The sequence below is a fragment of the Limulus polyphemus genome, unplaced genomic scaffold, assembly GCF_000517525.1.
Source record: "Limulus polyphemus unplaced genomic scaffold, Limulus_polyphemus-2.1.2 Scaffold7633, whole genome shotgun sequence".
NCBI lineage: Eukaryota > Metazoa > Arthropoda > Merostomata > Xiphosura > Limulidae > Limulus > Limulus polyphemus.
The window spans coordinates 17,431-36,755 of NW_013673243.1; the positions used below are offsets into that span (position 1 = coordinate 17,431).

At 34.4% G+C, this 19,325-nt stretch overlaps 1 protein-coding gene across 1 annotated transcript in view; it reads right to left on the bottom strand.

Annotated features, from left to right (window-relative positions):
• Nucleotides 1–13,759, bottom strand: part of LOC106474745 (inactive pancreatic lipase-related protein 1-like) — a gene marked incomplete at its 3' end in the record, with an annotated part of 30,491 nt that extends 16,732 nt beyond the window's left edge. The window contains exon 1 of the mRNA XM_022403046.1: nucleotides 13,483–13,759. Coding sequence (XP_022258754.1) covers nucleotides 13,483–13,579 — 97 coding nt within the window. The remainder of the gene's footprint in view (nucleotides 1–13,482) is intronic.
• Between the last annotated feature and the right edge of the window lie 5,566 nt (nucleotides 13,760–19,325).

Genomic DNA, 19,325 nt, shown 5'->3' on the forward strand with positions numbered 1-19,325 from the left:
ACCGTGTGCAGGGAAGTTAAAGTTTGTAAGGTCGGACGCGGTCGGGGGGTAGTAGACACACACACACACAGATATATATACATATAAACCATATCAACACACATGCATATATCATACGTCTAGAATAAACAGTATTAAACTCAGCAAATGATCGAGTCCGCATGCAGAGTTATTGGGGCGATTCGGGCCCCTACTGGTCCCCCTCCCCAATTGTGCATGCCCATGTTTTAAATTCTATTCTTGAGGTTATAAAAGTTAGATGACAGTGAAGCTTAGTTAAGATGGAGTACTGATAACATTTTTTTAGAACCGAAAATAAGAACAACGGAGATACGTTTTGCTTTAGTCAGAACGATCGTTTTCGAAAATCTTTTGTTTTTCGACGATATAGTCTTTCCTCTGATCATATTATAATTTTTTTTTCCTAAATTGATATAATATGTCAACACCAATTGCCGTAATAAAACTATTAATTATATTCTAAGCCCAATCCTACATGTTGTTGGCGATGCTGGTGGTTGGTTTATTTTTGGCCGAATATCGACAATATGTGAGACAAAACAAGAAAGCCAATTAAAGCAACACTCCAGAATAGTGGAGTAAAGACAGGTATGAAAAATCAAATTTATACGATCGAACAACTGGATTACAACACATAACATTAACAATTTAAAAATCTTCGCGCCCCCGATTCCAGGAAATTGAGTGATAAGAAGACAATCTCTTTTAGAGAGTTAAGTACAAAACGTAAACTTGTTTAACTTGTTCGTACAAGTGCTCCAGTTTTATAGACCGATCACTGTGTGCTAGTAATGTTGGAAAGTTTAATGACTGCTCTAACCTGAAAAAATACATATAGAGAACGGTTACGTATACACTATAACTACCCACCGAGTGAATGAGCGCACGAGCGATTCTATTAGTAAGCATTAAGTAATTTAGTTGAATTGTTTCGTCTTATTCATTTTTTTTTATCTTACTGGCGCTTTCATTTTATTATTGCTTTATTTTTTTTTTATATCGCCGTTTTCTGTGAAGTTTCCTCATTTTGAACGTTTTCTTACTGTATTTGTTTTTTTTTTCGTTTTGATTATTACTGTTTAATATTGTTTCTTGCCATTATTTTTTTTCTTCTCACTTTCATTTTCATCTATATGATGCCGCTTTTTGGTGTTTGTGTTTGGTTTTCATTTCAGTATTATTTCATTTGTGTTCCTGCCCCTCAGTGGCCTAGCGGTAAGTCTTAAGGCTATAACCACTAAAATCGGGTTTCGATCCCAGTGGTGCGCACTGAACAGATAGCCAATTGTGTAACTTTGTTCTTCTTGGTTCTGGTGACCTGTTCTGTTTTTTTTTTATTTATTAACTTTCATGTTATCATGCCTCTCAGTGGCCCAGTAGTAAGTCAGTGGGCTTATAATGCTTGAAAATCGGGTTTGATACCACTGATGGGCACAGCACAGAGAGTCCAACTTGTTATCCTGTGCTTGTTTGGAGTTATTGTTGTTTGTTAAATCTTACTTTTGGTTTTTGTTGTTTAATACTGTTAGTTGTTTGGAGTTATTGATGTTTGTTAAATCTTACTTTTGGTTTTTGTTGTTTAATACTGTTAGTTGTTTCGAGTTATCGTTGATCGTTTAATCCTACTGTTGGTTTTTGTTGTTTAATACTGTTAGTTGTTTCGAGTTATCGTTGTTCGTTTAATCCTACTGTTGGTTTTGTTGTTTAATACTGTTGGTTTCCTTTCTGTTTTCTTACTGCTTACGTCTGCTTGTTTGTTCCTACTTTGGTTCCTGTTAATATTGACCCCCGGTGGCTCATATAACGCCAAAAGTCGGGTTTCGATACCCACAATGGCCATTGTATAGCTTTGTGCTTTACAAAAATCTTAATATTGATTTTCTTTGTTTAGTTTAACACGTTTTCCTTGATGGTCAGTCTTAATGAACCCTTGCCCGCGTGGCCTAGCGGCTAGCCAGATCTGTGAATCGGAGGACAGATAGTTCGCGACCCTTTGTTGCAAAAACGTGGGGACGTGGATGCGCTATAAAAGTAACGGTCAAATCCCACTATTCGCTAAGACAAGCGTACCTGAACAGTTTGCGGTGGGTGCTGTTTATTAGCTGCCTATCTTCTAGTCTATCAGTTAATAATTAGAGATGGCTATGATCAGATAGCCTTCATGTAGATTTGGGAGAAATCCTGAATCAAACAACACGCTAACAAGTACAATGTTTAAAACACCAATCTTATACGGAAGTTTCTAACCCTAAAAAGGCTTAACGCTTCACTAACTTTCAATACTGAAACGACCAAATACGATTGTCTTAATTTACCGTTCACTACCAGTTTCACACCAGTTTACAGTAGATTCGAAAAAAGGAAAATAGATTCGGTTGTTATTGTTAAGGGTGGTTTATATTGTTAATTTATAGATGGCGTTCTCGTCAACTTAACATGTATATCTTGATATAAAATTATAAATGTTTACAGACCTATTTATTTTTCCTTTTACCGAGAGTTGCTCTCCTGTTTTGTTAATTTCTAAAGTAAAAACGTTTTTGTTGTCTATATACATAAGATAACACATTTCGTGTCCGAACATCAGTTTCAAACGTGCATATGAATTATCACGTTTATTTCCACGTGCTCAATCCCGATGTGCGATTTAATTTGAAATATACAATATACTTGTCGTAACAAGTTTTTAACAATGTATTGGTTTCTTTTTTTTTAGCATAAAATGTACTATAGGTTATCTGCGCTCTATGTGCCTCGGGCATCGAACCCAGATTTTAGCGCTATAAGTTCATAAGTTTGCCACTGAACCACTGACAGACTTTTTAAAATAACTACAGAGAGTACTTTTTTAAAAATGATTTTGAATATGCAAATCAATAAGTCATGTGACAACCTCAGCCGATATAAAATCGCGTTGGAACTGAGTGTATCAGAACTACATTTTGACATTGTTTGGCGTTACGTAGTTAGTGTGATGCCATCGATGTTTTAAGAAGGGTAATAACAGCCTTTTCCGACGTAAAATATTCATACATTCAGGTCATAAAGATGTGTTCAGCTAGGAGATTTAGAATTTCCAAGACAGGGATATCCCTCGTATTAGAAAACAAAGGTATAAAGTCCCTTTCAGCCACCAGGACCATCCAGCAAGCGACCTGCAACAAGTCGTACCACAGCTATTATAAGCAAAGAGGGGTAATTGTAAATGTGAAACCCCACGTACACAAAAACCAGTGTCAAAATCCACCCATATGTCCTATGTAACAGTACACAACATAATCAAGAAGGATCTCTATCTGGAAAAACGACATAAGTCACGTGAGCGTAAATTACTTCCACAGCATGTCCGTTCAAGCGTTGCACACGTCAAGTTGGAGAATGAAACTAGGAATTTATGCTATTCCATACGATCGAATGTTGAAACGAGCGCTGGAAAACCGTCTTCTTCGTACACTAAGGCTTATGGACAGTTGTCAGGAGGGAGGGGTGTGCTTTGGTCATGGCAGTCTTACAACAGAGCCTTTTTGCAATGGAAACTAAGCTAAACGGCTATTGTTAAGACTTGCGTTCGTCAGATAGAGCACGGCCGGATGTGGTCACATGGATTTTAACGATGTTGTAAGACTCCAAAATCATTTTAATATAACGTGTTCAACCTCTGTATATGATCATAAAAAGAATAGTATATATATAATTTCAACAGTACACTGTTCAAGTCGAATGATTAGATGATCTTCTAGTACCACGTTTTTTATTGTTGTTTTTTAATTTGGAGGCAAAATTCAATTTCTTACTTCATCTAATAGTACTAACTATTTTAGATTTTACAAAGTATTATATTGTTCTTATAGGTATGTGTCAATTATATGGACTGGAAAGACAACTCCAAGAGATAACACCCCCAGTGGTATGGTCGTAATTTCCTGTTCCAATTTTAATTGTTTAGAATTCCGTTTCTTTAGGAACAACTACATTCCCACACCTGTCTATGGACAGTAAGTAGATGGCAGACTTAGATGTAGGGCATTGTTTTTTTTATCATTTCTACCTGCTTTTAATGTTTATTTTTTAACCACGCTTGAAGCTTGCGAATATAGTTTAAACATGGCAGACGATGTTAGGCCTATTAGTGTGAGTTAGGCCTATTTCTGAGGCTTTCTTTCTTACTACGGTAAAAATATCTTCTCAGATTGCACTCTAGTTTAAATTTTAGCTTTTATTTCTTTGTAATTAAGCACAAAGCTATACAATGGGCTATCCGTGCTCTGCCTACCACGGGTATCTAAACCCGATTTCTAGCGTTGTAAGTCTGCAGACATTTCCGCTGTGCCACTGAGGAGCAACGTTTAATAAATTAGAATACACTATACTTATTTGAATTTTATATAATTTTAACTAAAAAACATACAAAAGAAACTTACAAGATATTTTTTTAGATTTAGGGCTTTTTAATAAAAGAAATCAAGAGTTGATATTTGATACTTTTCACCTAAGGGTTACCTTATACGACATAGGGGCTAAACGATCAGGTCAGAGAACCCAAGCCATCACTGATATATAACTGTTGAACATATGGACAGTAACCAGTCAGCGACATCCGCGGGTTAAATGACTAACCCTCTACTTTTCATAACGAATAGCGATATTGACTGTCATTCTTATAACGCGCATGCTAATCACTAAGTTACGTCTGGAGGGTTATGGCAAGAGAAAAAGAGTAAACGAATGAAGTGCGGACATTAAAACTTGAATTTACCCTATGTTGAAGCATGGTTATACATAAAGTAAAGTTAATATTCCGTCGTGAAGAAGTTGCATACTGTGGTATTCACTGGTATTAATACTGTTGTTTCATTTGTATTAATACTGTGGTCTCTACTGGTATTAATACTGTGGTATTCACTGGTATTAATACTGTTGTTTCATTTGTATTAATACTGTGGTATCTACTGGTATTAATACTGTGGTATTCACTGGTATCAATACTGTTGTTTCATTTGTATTAATACTGTGGTATTCACTGGTATTAATACTGTGGTATTCACTGGTATTAATACTGTGGTATTCACTGGTATTAATACTGTTGTTTCATTTGTATTAATACTGTGGTCTCTACTGGTATTAATACTGTGGTATTCACTGGTATTAATACTGTGGTCTCTACTGGTATTAATACTGTGGTATTCACTGGTATTAATACTGTTGTTTCATTTGTATTAATACTGTGGTCTCTACTGGTATTAATACTGTGGTATTCAATGGTATTAATACTGTGGTATTCACTGGTATCAATACTGTTGTTTCATTTGTATTAATACTGTGGTATTCACTGGTATCAATACTGTTGTTTCATTTGTATTAATACTGTGGTATTCACTGGTATTAATACTGTTGTCGCTACCGATATTAATACTGTGGTCTCTACTGGTATTATTACTGTGGTCTCATTTGTATTTACACTGTTGTCTCTACTGGTATTATTATTATTTTGATCTCCACTGGTATTATTACTGTGGTTTCCACTGGTATTAATACTGTGGACTCTACTGATATTAACACTGTTGTCTCTACAGGTATTAATATTGTTGTCTCTACAGGTATTAATACTGTTGTCTCTACAGGTATTAATACTGTTGTATCTACTGATATTAATACTGTTGTATCTACTGATATTAACACTGTTGTATCTAGTGATATTAACACTATTGTCTCTATGGGTATTACTACTATGGTCTCCACTGATATTATTACTGTAGTCTTTATTGGTATTATTATTGTGGTATCCACTAGTATTATTATTGTTGTCTCTATAATAATACCAGTTAAATTACAGTAATGCCCACTGCCAACTATTGGGCTATTCTTTTGTGGCCAAATACTGATAAAAATCTGTCAATCATAACATACCCACGACCCAAAAGTTAGGGGCGCGTTTTTGTAGTAACAGGTCGCAAGCCATAAATCCTACGATTTACATTCAAGGCACACTAACCACTAGACCACGCCTGGCACCAGATAGCTCGAGGTCTTTCATGGTTTTTAACTTTTTGTTTTGTAATTTCCTTTGAGTTTTAAATTCTACACGAGTCCTTGTTTTCCTCTATTAACTATCGTTATTTTTTGGATGAGGTGTTTGCTTTTAAACCTCGTCTTAAATAAGTATAATATACACCAAGTCTAACTAATACTCCTGCATATTATCTGAACTTAGTATACTATTAAACAATCAACATAATATACAGGGCAAACAATGTGTAATTAGCAAGTACCCAGTAATAATGTGGAATAGTGAGGAATTACAACAACATAGAATTATAGTATCTTTTTTGATATTATTATAATAATTATAGTTGAGATACTTGGGATCTTCCTTTGATTTGTATAAGTTATTCTGTGTCTTCTCGGTGTTTTTATACATGTTTATGTATTGTTTGTTTTTACTATTTTAAACGTAAAGCTGCACAACGACTATCGGAGCATATTCGTACCAATTATTTACCGATAGACCAGAAAGAAGACAATTAGTCAAAATTAGTTGTAATTCCTCCTCATAAGATACTATAATTCTATATCGTTGTAATTCCTCATCATAAGATACTATATTTTTTTATTGTTGTTAAAATGAAACTTCACTAATAAAATGTTTTAATCAAATGAATCGCAGAATTTATAACTTATTTAGAACTAACCTTAAAATAAAAAATGATAATACTGGTGCAACGTTGCAATAAGTTCTGTGCGCGGGAATATTAAGACTAGCTCCCTGTTCTTCTAAATGCTGAATAAAGTTAACTCAGTTAAAAATAAATTACAATAGTGATAAAAGTCTCATGAAATAACACTTAACGAACTTAATCCAGTTCACACCATATTAGTTGTTGCTCGTGCAATTTGTGATATATGCAGCATCTCAATCACTTTTCTATGAACCCTGGTATCATAGGAATTGGAACAATATAGAATTATAGTATCTTATGTGAAGGAATTGCAACAACATAGAATTATAGTATCTTATAGTGAAGAATTACAATAATATAGAATTATAGTATCTTATAGTGAGGAATTACAACAATAAAAAATTATAGTATCTTATAGTGAGGAATTCCCACAATATAGAATTATAGTATCTTATAGTGAGGAATTCCCACAATATAGAATTATAGTATCTTATGATGAGGAATTCCAACAATATAGAATTATAGTATCTTTTGAGAAGGAATTACAACAATATAGAATTATAGTATCTTATGAGAAGGAATTATAACAATATAGAATTATATTATCTTATGATGAGGAATTACAACAATAAAAAATTATAGTATCATATAGTGAGGAATTACAACAATATAGAATTAAATTATTATTATTTATGTACAGTCTAGGTTAAAAATCGAAACATGTTACGTTGATGCAATGATTGCTAAGTTGATATTGTACAGGGTAGAGGAGTAGAGCTAAAGCACACACACACCCAATTTTAGCTGAAATATTTATGACATTGTACGACGAACTTATTATGTTTATGTAGAAGCATAAGTCAAGAAAAACTAATTTTTATTCAACATTTTATAGCGCATTAATAAATTATTTGTTTAATTTGAAACACTAGGCAGTATTGTAGGATCACTTGATGTGTTTTATCACTGTAGAATATATTTCGGAGTAGTTTTTTATGTTAGTTATGCAGTTAATTTATTATACTGACCTAACTAGGAGCATACAATATCTTAAAACAAAATTGTATGAAGTTTTAGAATCTTTGATTCATCAGTTGGGTATCCTCGTTGTTATCTATATTTTCGGCCATAATCCCAATAATACATCATCAGGATCAGCCATCTTTAACTATGTAGGTTTGTCTATCGTCTATATATTAAGGTGAAAATGTAAAATAATCCTCATATAATTATTTATATGCAGTAAAGGAAAAAATAAGATGAAATACATACAGTGGTGGAAAAATTATTGCATCAACCGATTTTTTACCATTTTTATTTGGAATCATTGTTTGTAATGAGGCCCTAATACATGTAGGTGCAAATCTGTTTCATGGATGATGCAGCATTGTCTAATTATAACATAAGCAGCTTTATAGACTGTCTGGCTGTTGCATCAGTCGTTTTTTTTTTTGGCTATAAATATATTATATATAAGTTTAGAAGCCTATCTGCTTCAATGCGTGTATGATTCTACCATGGTCAAGAGTTGCGAGTTAATTCTACACACACAAAAAAACAGTCATTATTTCTTTGAGTAAAGAGGGACTTTCGACAAGGCAGATTGCCAGAAGAATTAAATGTAACCAGTCTAGTGTGAGCCACTGGGTAAAACGATATAGAAAGACTTGCTGTCTGGAATGGCAGAAGTGAATGGGGTAGGAAGAAAGCTTACAGAGCAGCTTACGTTCGTGTTCTGAACCTGCAGAATCGTCCATAGATCTCAAAAGAGCATGGCGGGAAACTTCCAGTATTCATCCAGTCTCCTGGCAAGACGGCCAAGAAAGAAACTCCACCTCATCAACAAGATGAGGCTAAATTGTACCGAAGATCATGCTGACTGAACTGAAGCAATATGGAGCAAATTGATCTTCTCAGACAAATCAAAGTTCAACCTGCACGGGTCTGATGACAAGTACTTTGTATGACGTCGACGTGAAGATGAGTTCCAGCCAACATGTTTGAATGCAACTGTGAAGCATCTGGATGATCAGGTGATATGGAGATGCATCTCTGGCCAGAGTGTGAAAAACAATGTCAATGTCGACAAGTATATCGAGATCCTAGAGTCCCGGTTAAAGCCAACAAATCGAGAACACTTCGGTGGAAGCACAACCAAATATCTAAACAAGAAACAGACCACTTTTTTTGTCAATTACATTAGTTGCGTTATCTTTAAATCTAGGTTTTCTTACTTAAAGAACATTTTCGTATTTCCCAAGTGTTTATTGATCATCTGCTGTAATACGTTTGTTACGGTTGATTTGTTAATAAAAATGCATATGAATGTTTGGATGACTGAAATATGAGTTAACTTACACAACACAATGTCCATAACTATTTCACACCAGTTCTGACACTTCCACAATGGACAATCTCGTAAAAAGTGTGAAACAGTTCAATAACCTCTTTCACCACTGTATATACCTTTAAACTTAGTTAGAGGTGTGTCTGATTAGTGTTTCCTAATCAGATGATCAAGTCGTGGCACTTCTTTATCCTTCACAACGCTAAAGTTCAGAGGACCACAATCTTTATGGATTTACATAATTAAGATAATTTTTTACTGGTACGTTACAAATTTGTGGTATCTGACATTTAATAATGTATATATGAAACTTTTAACATACATATATGTCATTATTTGAAAATCGTTACTTTAATGTAGCTCATCTGTTTAACATAATTAATAGCAGGTACTCGTAAGTAAACCTTTCATTTAGAACAGGATGTATGAAGTCTTTATGGAGTTTTGATTTCAATGAAATTACTTAAGAAGTTAATTAATTCCAAATAAAATGTCAAAAATATACCAAATACTGATGATATAAAATTAAACAACTTGTAAGTTTAATTAATGGATAAGAAAAATGGAATAAACTTAAACAACATGTTTCCTTCGTTCACTGAATGATATTTCTGGAAGAAAATAAAGTAACGTGAGCAATTAGACCCAAAAAATACGAAACTGTTATTTGTATAATTCAATAATTTCAATAGAAGTCTCTTTAAATGATAGAAGTAATAAATAACGTAACATACAGAAAAATATGAGTTAGTTTACAAAACACTGTTAAGAATATAAAAAATATTTTAAAGCTTTTTAAAAATAGGGTTATTATAAATGTCTTCAGATTTTTACTTTTACTGGTCTTGCAGTAAGCAGAAGCAAATCATTTTGTACAGTTTCAAGAAAGAATAAGATAATTTCTATTGTTACAAAAGTTTCTTTAACAAATCAATAAAACTTATACAACCAAATGAGCAAAAAAGAATTATAAAGTACCTTCCTGGTACAACAGTTATATTCTGTACCATTAAATAACGATAACTGAAAGAAGTTGGTTCTTCCCTGATGCATATTTTCTCTATACCATTACATAATGACAACTGAAAGAAGTTGGTTCTTCCCTGATGCATATTTTCTCTGTACCATTAAATAATGACAACTGAAAGAAGACAGTTCTTCCCTGATACATATTTTCTCTGTACCATTACATAATGACAACAGAAAGAAGTTGGTTCTTCCCTGATGCATATTTTCTCTGTACCATTAAATAATGATAACAGAAGGAATCCAACAGGGTTTCTCTGTATGACAACTACTTATAAGAGAACAAAGCAAGTTTCTCTCTGATACGTCAGACTTCCTCGAAACTACCAAATAATAACAAAATGAAACCAGTTTATCCTGAATACAATAGGTTTCTTCTGCACCACCAAGTGATAGTAACAAACAAAACCTATTCCTCCTTGCACCACCAAATAATAATAACATAACGGTTTCTCTCTGACACAACAGGTTTCTTGCACCCCAAAAAAGCCTAATTTAACAAAATCAGTCCCTTTCTAAAAAAAACAAAAAAATCTTCAGTTCTAAGTAATATATTAGATTTTAAAAAAGCAGAAATTGTATTTTTCTTCTTCAAAAAGTTAATTTATGAAATAATGTAGTTATTCTATAGCATCAAGTAATAATAATACTTGAAACTAGCTTTGCTACTATAAATAATACTTAGTCTGTACTAAAGATTAACATAACAGCATCAAACGCGTTCTTCCAGGAAACAATAGAATTAATTCATAAAGTGAACACAGCCGGTTCAAAACCAGTCCTCACTGAAACAACGTAAGTATTATGTGTCCTCCCCTTTTCTCCCACCCCCACCTAAGAAAACAGAACATTACTAAATAATGAACTGTATTCAAATTTTATAAAGGAAAACTCCAAATGTCCAAACTAAGTCACGGAAGTTAATAATAATTTAGATTTATCAAGTGATAATATATTTCCGCCCCTTTACGTATTTGAGACCTTATATTTAAGGTCGAGGTTTAATAGTTGCCGGAAAGAGAACACAATAGACGTATCGTACTTGATAGACGATGGGTACACGAGCAAGTTATGAGAGATTTGAGTTGCACAAAACTTCAGTAATTTCTCCTCCTGTAGATGCAAAATAGCAGAATATTGTCTATCTTATTTTACCTCTTTGATTGCGGATTAGATGCGTGCCATGATGGCGAAATGAGAGATCTGCGCAATGAATGAATGAATAAATAAATAAAGACGTGATGCTTGTATTTCACGTTTATGGGGAGGGGAGGGAGACAACTTATAATGGGGAAATATCATCTAGAAACAAGGGAATTGTTTTTTTATACCCCGAGTTTAGTTATTATTATTTTTAAGCAAGTAGGTATGGACGATGTTTCAGTAAGTTGCTCAACTTGAATGACTTTTATTATTGACAGGGATATATATCCAAGTACTGCCAATAGTTGAATAACACACAATAGCTTATAGCAACGTAGATAAAACCAACGAACAGGAAAATCCGTCAGTGTAATAACGGACATTTTGGTGTTGGCTGTAAGAAACTAAACCTTATTATTGCTGGTTTTAGGAGTACCATTGTCGCTTTGTCAATTTACAACTTACGGTAAATGTCACGGATACGGTATGTAAACTTAACACAGTAAATGTCATGGATACTGTATATCAACTTAACACCTACAGTAAATGTCACAGATATGATATAATATATCAACTTAACACTTACGGTGAATGTTACGGAGATAGTATATCAACTTAAGACTAACGGTAAATGTCACAGATATGATATAATATATCAACTTAACATGGTAAATGTTACGGATACCGTATATCAACTTAAGACTAACGGTAAATGTCACAGATATGATATAATATATCAACTTAACACGGTAAATGTTACGGATACCGTATATCAACTTAAGACTAACGGTAAATGTCACAGATATGATATAATATATCAACTTAACACGGTAAATGTTACGGATACCGTATATCAACTTAAGACTGACGGTAAATGTCACAGATATGATATTGTTGCGTCAGCGAGGTCACGTGACTAGTATCACGCCACTCCTTCTCTCGAACCTTCGTGAATTATCGGGAGATTACTAGATTGGGGGTAGCCTGGTATATATAATATGGTCACAACGTGACGAGAACAGTGAAATGAGTAATTGAATGTATGCGGACAAAATGTTGTTGGCCACGTGAGACGTGAATTATAATGTTGTTATAGAGCGACTGTTGAAATTAAGTGTATCGTAAAGTTATATTCGGAAAGAATAAACCAGTTTTATTTAAGAAAGGACTTGTGTCGCTAAAGTTTCGTCGGAACGAAGTTACGGAAAATTAACTAACGACTGGAGGCGTAACAATATAATAAATCAACTTAACACGGTAAATGTTACGGATACCGTATATCAACTTAAGACTAACGGTAAATGTAACGTATACGGTATTATACATTGATCAGTTTCTAAAGCTTTTTCTTTTCTTTTCAGAGCGTAGAATGAAATGCACAAACGTGACACCGATAATTATCTAACTAATGTAAGCGTACAGTTGTAAGAATACACACAGAATAGTTTGGTTGTTTTTACTTAAACACGGGTACACAATGGACTACCTGTACTGTGCATACCACAGGTATCGAAACTCGATTTTTAGCGTTAAAAGTCAGCAGACTTACTGGCATACAGAATAGAGAAGAAGAATGATAGCCAACAAAAACAAACTGTGGTCCATCAGATAAACCCAAAAACAAACTGTGGACCATCAGATACGTTGAACATAAACTGTGGTCCATCAGATAAGCCAAAAAAACAAACTGTGGAACATTAGGTACGTCGAAAAGAAACTGTGGTCCATCAGATAAACCAAAAACAAACTGTGGACCATTAGGTACGTCGAAAAGAAACTGTGGTCCATCAGATAAACCGAAAAACAAACTGTGGAACATTAGGTACGTCGAAAAGAAACTGTGGTCCATCAGATAAACAAAAAAAAACTGTGGACCATCAAATACGTCGAAAGGAAACTGTGGTCCATCAGATAAACTAAAAAAAACAAACTGTGGAACATTAGGTACGACGAAAAGAAACTGTGGTCCATCAGATACGTCGAAAACAAAATGTGGTCCATCAGATAAACAAAAAAAAAACGTTGATCTATCAGATAACTTTGACCTATTATATAAACTGAAAACAAAACGTTCGATAAGTGAAGGAAACAGATGAATTTAACATTTCATGAAAAACCTAAAACAAAGTTATTCCAATTAAAGAAACTGATCCTTTAACATAGAAAAAGTTCTACTACAGGCATTTCGGTTAAAGTTGTTTTAATATAATAAGGATCACGTTTATTTCGGTTAGCCTATAAAGTAGTTATAGGCTTCCTTACACATACCTTCACTTTCTCCTTCTTTCTCGGCGTCTTGTGTTCGAACGTGTGGAGTAGTCAGCATTATGAAAACCAGCGACAGGAACAGCGGCTTGAACCACATTCTTAAGTTATATGAGCATATGTAAATTCAGGTCGTACAGAAGCTTAGCTCTAAAAAGTGACAGAATGAGTAGTGTCCGTTATGATGTATACTTTAACGTCTCGCACTCGTCTAATCGGACAAAGTACTTAAACAGCTTAATGTGACGTGCTACTTTTATCTCACTTATTAACTTTATTATGGCAGAAAAATACTCAAACAAAAGAAACATGATCGAGTTTCTTTGTGAGCATGCGCAAGACGTTTCTCGGTCATGATTGGCGAATACTAGCGAGAAGAGTATTAATAATTAGATGAAAGTAACAAGGAAATGTCCCAGGGTCAGATGTGTAAACTGGAAAGTGATTCACGTCAAGAACGTGAGTGTTTGAATCCTTTATATAAGTAGCGGTACGTAATTCGGAGCTGGAAGCAACTGGACGTCACGTCGCGCCATCTAGAGTTCTGCCTTGGTGGGGAGAAGTTTTACAGGTTGAAAGTCTAGAGAGAGAGAGAAGATTAATGATTTATTTTAAGATTATTTTCCATCTGGAGTTGGCTGCGCTTACTATAAATACGTGGAAATAATCAGAAAAAAATAATACGTTACTGACTTGGAAGATTAATATGGATTGTGTTGAAAAATTAAAATGAGCCTTTCTTAATCAGGTGCAAAGGCAAACAATCACTATTTTTATTCTTTCTTTGGCCCCGGCATGGCCAGGTGGTTAGGGGTTTTTTTGACTCACAATCTGTGGGTCGAGGGTTCGAATCCCCGTCCCACCGAACATGCTCGCCCTTTCAGCCGTGGTGGCGTTATAATGTGATGGTAAACCCCACTATTCGTTGGTAAAAGAGTAGCCCAAGAGTTGGCGGTGGATGGTGATGACTAGCTGCCTTCCTATTAGTCTTACACTGCTAAATTAGGGACGGCTAGCGCAGATAGCCCTCGTGTAGCTTTGCGCGAAATTCAAAACAAACAAACAAACAAATATTATTTCTTTCTCGTTTTCACCTTATTTAGCGAGTAGCTACCAAACTTTTTTTTTTCATATACAATTCATTCGTTTCAGCATTTTCGCGCAAAACTAAGTCGACGGGAAAGTAGCCAGTCAACATCATCCATCGTCAATTGTTGTGCTGCTATTGCCTGATAGAATAGTGGGATTTGACTGTCCCTCCTATGGTGTACCCAAAGTTTTAAGGTGTAGAGCGCGTTTTTGTCGGCGGTGGGTCACGAATCATTAACGCTCGATTTGATAGTGCGGCACGTTTATTACTGAGCCACTCCTGGCTGCGGTTCGGAGCTATCAAACATTAAACACACACACACACACACACACATATATATATCATTCAACATAGTTTTACACAGAGACTGGGAACTAAAATTTTCTACACACATCCACAATAATTCTGTTAATTTTTATGATATTTTTCATTTTCGAAGCGGCTTGGCACAGCCTGGTGGTTAGGGCTCTCGACTCGCAATCTGATGGTCGCGTCACCACACATGCTCGCTCTTTCAGCTGTGGGGGGCGTTAATTATGCAACGATCAATCCCACTATTCGTTGGTAAATGAGTAGTCCAAGGGTTGGCGCTGCTATCCCAGGTTTCGGTAGAAGATTATTCAAAAGTATTTCCAGCTAATGATTTTTTTTAAAAATGAACGTTAAACATTTAACTAAGTGATGAAGGTTTGTTGTATTAATGACGAGTAGTCAAGCTGATCTGAGTTTGAAAAATAAATATTCAGTAATTACAAAAAAGATGGGGGTTTGAGAAACGTTAGCTTGCTGATCATCGGGTAAATGTAGTAAACAAGATAAACCCAGAAGAAATTATTTGAACATTGACTCCATAGTGACCAACGCATCTATTTGTCAGAGTATATGTGAACAACCAAAACGAAAGGCTTAAAAAACAGCTCAATTTTAGTATTCTTCATGTGTAAAGAGTGTTTGTTTTTTGTTAATCTTCGGGTGCACATATTACTTCGTTGTTTGTTTCTTTTGAATTTCGCGCAAAGCTACACGAGAGCTATCTACGTTAGCCGTTTCTAATTTAACAGTGATAGACTAGAGATGGCAGGCATGTATATAAAACATAAGTAGTAGGACTGTGTCAGCTGGTTCTTTACTACTACACAAGATATATAAAACATAAGTAATAATACTGTGTTAGCTGGTTCTTTACTTATACACAAGATATATAAAACACAAGTAGTAGGACTGTGACAGCTGTTCTTTACTTATACACAAGATACATAAAACACAAGTGGTAGGACTGTGTCAGCTGGTTCTTTACTACTACACAAGTTACATAAAACACAAGTAGTAAGACTGTGTCACCTGGTTCTTTACTACTTACTACACAAGTCCCAGTGAATGTCTTTGTTTTTTAAGTTGTGTGTGTTATTGTTGTCTTCTCTATTTGTCCAAATTTAGGTTTTCGCTGTATTTAATTAAGATATTCAACAAAGGTGAAAAAAATATTAAATATAACCAATTACAGAAACGTCTCTGGGCAGGTGGCATATGCGGCCCGTGCTCCCGATTCTATTTGACACCGCCCCGAATCCCCATTTGGTATCATGAAAAATCAGAATAGAAAAATCACGATAGATGTCATACGGATACGCCGAAAATTTCTGCGCTTATGGGCCCCGATCCCCGAATATTTTAAGTACCTAGTGATGCCTCTGACCAACTATACAATTTTGGGATCATCTGAAGAAAAACTTGTTTATGTGATGGACAGAAGCTACATTGGGTTATCTGCTGTGTCCACCGTAGGGAATCGTACCCCGGATCTTAATGTTGCAATTCCAGTAGACATTATCTTGTGTATAAGTAAAGAACCAGCTGACACAGTCCTACTACTTATGTTTTATATATCTTGTGTATAAGTAAAGAACCAGCTAACACAGTCCTACTACTTATGTTTTATGTATCTTGTGTATAAGTAAAGAACCAGCTGACACAGTCCTCTACTTATGTTTTATATATCTTGTGTATAAGTAAAGAACCAGCTGACACAGTCCTACTACTTGTGGTTTATGTATCTTGTGTATAAGTAAAGAACCAGCTGACACAGTCCTACTACTTGTGTAACCACAGATTTTCTTTAGTGTGTAGCATTTCTTTACTATCCACCCTCCCCAAGATGATAAAGTGTTCAGAAGTGACATTGTGTCACAGTCTTGTAAAACAGTGGCGAAGGATGGACCACTGGTTATATATTGTGTTTTTGCGCGTGCTCTTTAATACGTGGGCTCAGACAACTTATTGTCGAAAGCACATCGCCAAGGTTACAGCTTGGACATGTACATTTATATATGACTTAAGAGCGATGCGTCATAGGAGTCCTGCTTTTAATCTTAAAATAATTATTTAGATGAAACATCGGTTTAAAGACAATTCTAAACTTAATACGCGGGTAAATTTTATTATTCACAATAGATTTAATTCTCCAGAATGACAAGAAGAAAGAAGTTTTAACACCAAGTGCTATCATAAGTCAACTTTTATAGGTCAATATTTTCATTTGGATGGTTTTTTTGTTTATATTTTGAATTTAAAAAGAACCTAATTTATAATTCGTCGTTATTCTTTTTCCTCATTCCACGAAGAAATACAAAACGTAAAGGTTGTTTCAACAAAAAAAAATGTTTTTCCTGTACAATTAATTGATGGTGTTATCAGGAATTATTTAAAAGTTTTGTACACTCCAAAAATGAGTAATCAGTTTAAAACAAAGACATAATTTACTCTGTTCTACCATTTACTGGTAATCACTTTATGGAATTAAGGGGAAAAAATTAAATCTATTGTGAATAATAAAATTTACCCAAGCATTAAGTTTAGAAATGTCTTAAAACCGATGTTTCATTAAAGTAATTATTTTAAATATAAAAACATGATTTCTATGACGCATCGTTTTTACGTCATATATAAATTTACATGTCCAAGATGTAACCTTGGCTAATGTGGACTCTACAGTACCTTGTCTGAGCTCACGTATTAAAGAGCATGCGCAAAACACGATATATAACCAGTCGTCCACTGTTTCCCAGGACTGTGACAAATGTCACAGTCTGAACACTATCATCTTGGGGAGGGTGGATACTACAGAAATGCTACACACTAAAGAAAGTCTGTGTATACACACAAGATGCGTCCTGAATTAAAGGTTAATCAAACCGCGTCACTTTTACTTCTAGTATTAAATAATCAGCTGACACAGTCCTACTACTTGTGTTTTATGTATCTTGTGTAGTAGTAAAGAACCAGCTGACACAGTCTTACTACTTATGTTTTATGTATCTTGTGTAGTAGTAAAGAACCAGCTGACACAGTCTTACTACTTATGTTTTATGTATCTTGTGTAGTAGTAAAGAACCAGCTGACACAGTCCTACTACTTATGTTTTATATATATCTTATGTATAAGTAAAGAACCAGCTAATACACCCAAGAACACCTTATGTTTTACTTTTACGAATAGAACCAGCTAACACACTCAACAACATCTTATGATTTATGTATAAGTAAAGAACCAGCTAATACACTCAACAACATCTTACGTTTTATGCACAAGTAGAGAACCAGCTACTACACTCAACATCTTATGATTTATGTATAAGTATAGAACCAGCTAACACACTTAACAACATCTTATGATTTTTATATAAATAAAGAACCAGGTAACACACTGAACAACACCTTTTGTTTTATGTATAAATAAAGAACCAGCTAACACACTCAACAACACCTTTTGTTTTATGTACAAGTAAAGAACCAGCTAACACACTCAACAACATCTTATGATTTTTATATAAATAAAGAACCAGCTAACACACTCAACAACACCTTATGATTTATGTATAAGTCAAGAACCAGCTAACATACTGAACAACACCTTTTGTTTTATGTATAAGTAAAGAACCAGCTAACACACTCAACAACACCTTTTGTTTTATGTATAAGTAAACAAACAACCAACACGTTCCACTGTTCTTTGATTGTTGAATGACTTGTATATGAATAAAGAAGCAGAACGTAAGCTATTGTGATTTATAAACAAATATATAATCAGACTGGATAAACTGACAAACTAGATAACCAGACTGTCGTTTAGAGTTTCTATATAAGAAGTATGTGTGTATATATATATATGCGAAAAAAGATCAAGCGTTAACAACTTGATGTATAGAAATGTATCTATATTCGTACCGTGTAAATAAGGTATAAAATATAAACCTGGAATGAATAACCTGCTTGCAAAATTAGTATAAAACGAGATGCCCCGTTTGGTAAAGAATAAAAACTTAGAGTTAACAATTCATCTTTAAGTGTGGCAAACTTGTATTAGCATATTTTGAATATGTAGGTTTTAATTCGAGAATTGAGGTAGCTAAAACAGAAATATATTATAACTTAGGAACAATAAATTATGTACCACAGGAAGATGGGGCTCCATCTGGTTAATACATAGATAAATTGTAACTTATAAATAATAAATTATCTACCACCGAAAGATGGGGCTCCATCTGGTTAATACATAGATAAATTGTAACTTATAAACAATAAATTATCTACCACAGGAACATGGGGCTCCATCTGGTTAATACATAGATAAATTGTAACTTATAAACAATAAATTATCTACCACCGAAACATGGGGCTCCATCTGGTTAATACATAGATAAATTGTAACTTATAAACAATAAATTATCTACCACCGAAACATGGGGCTCCATCTGGTT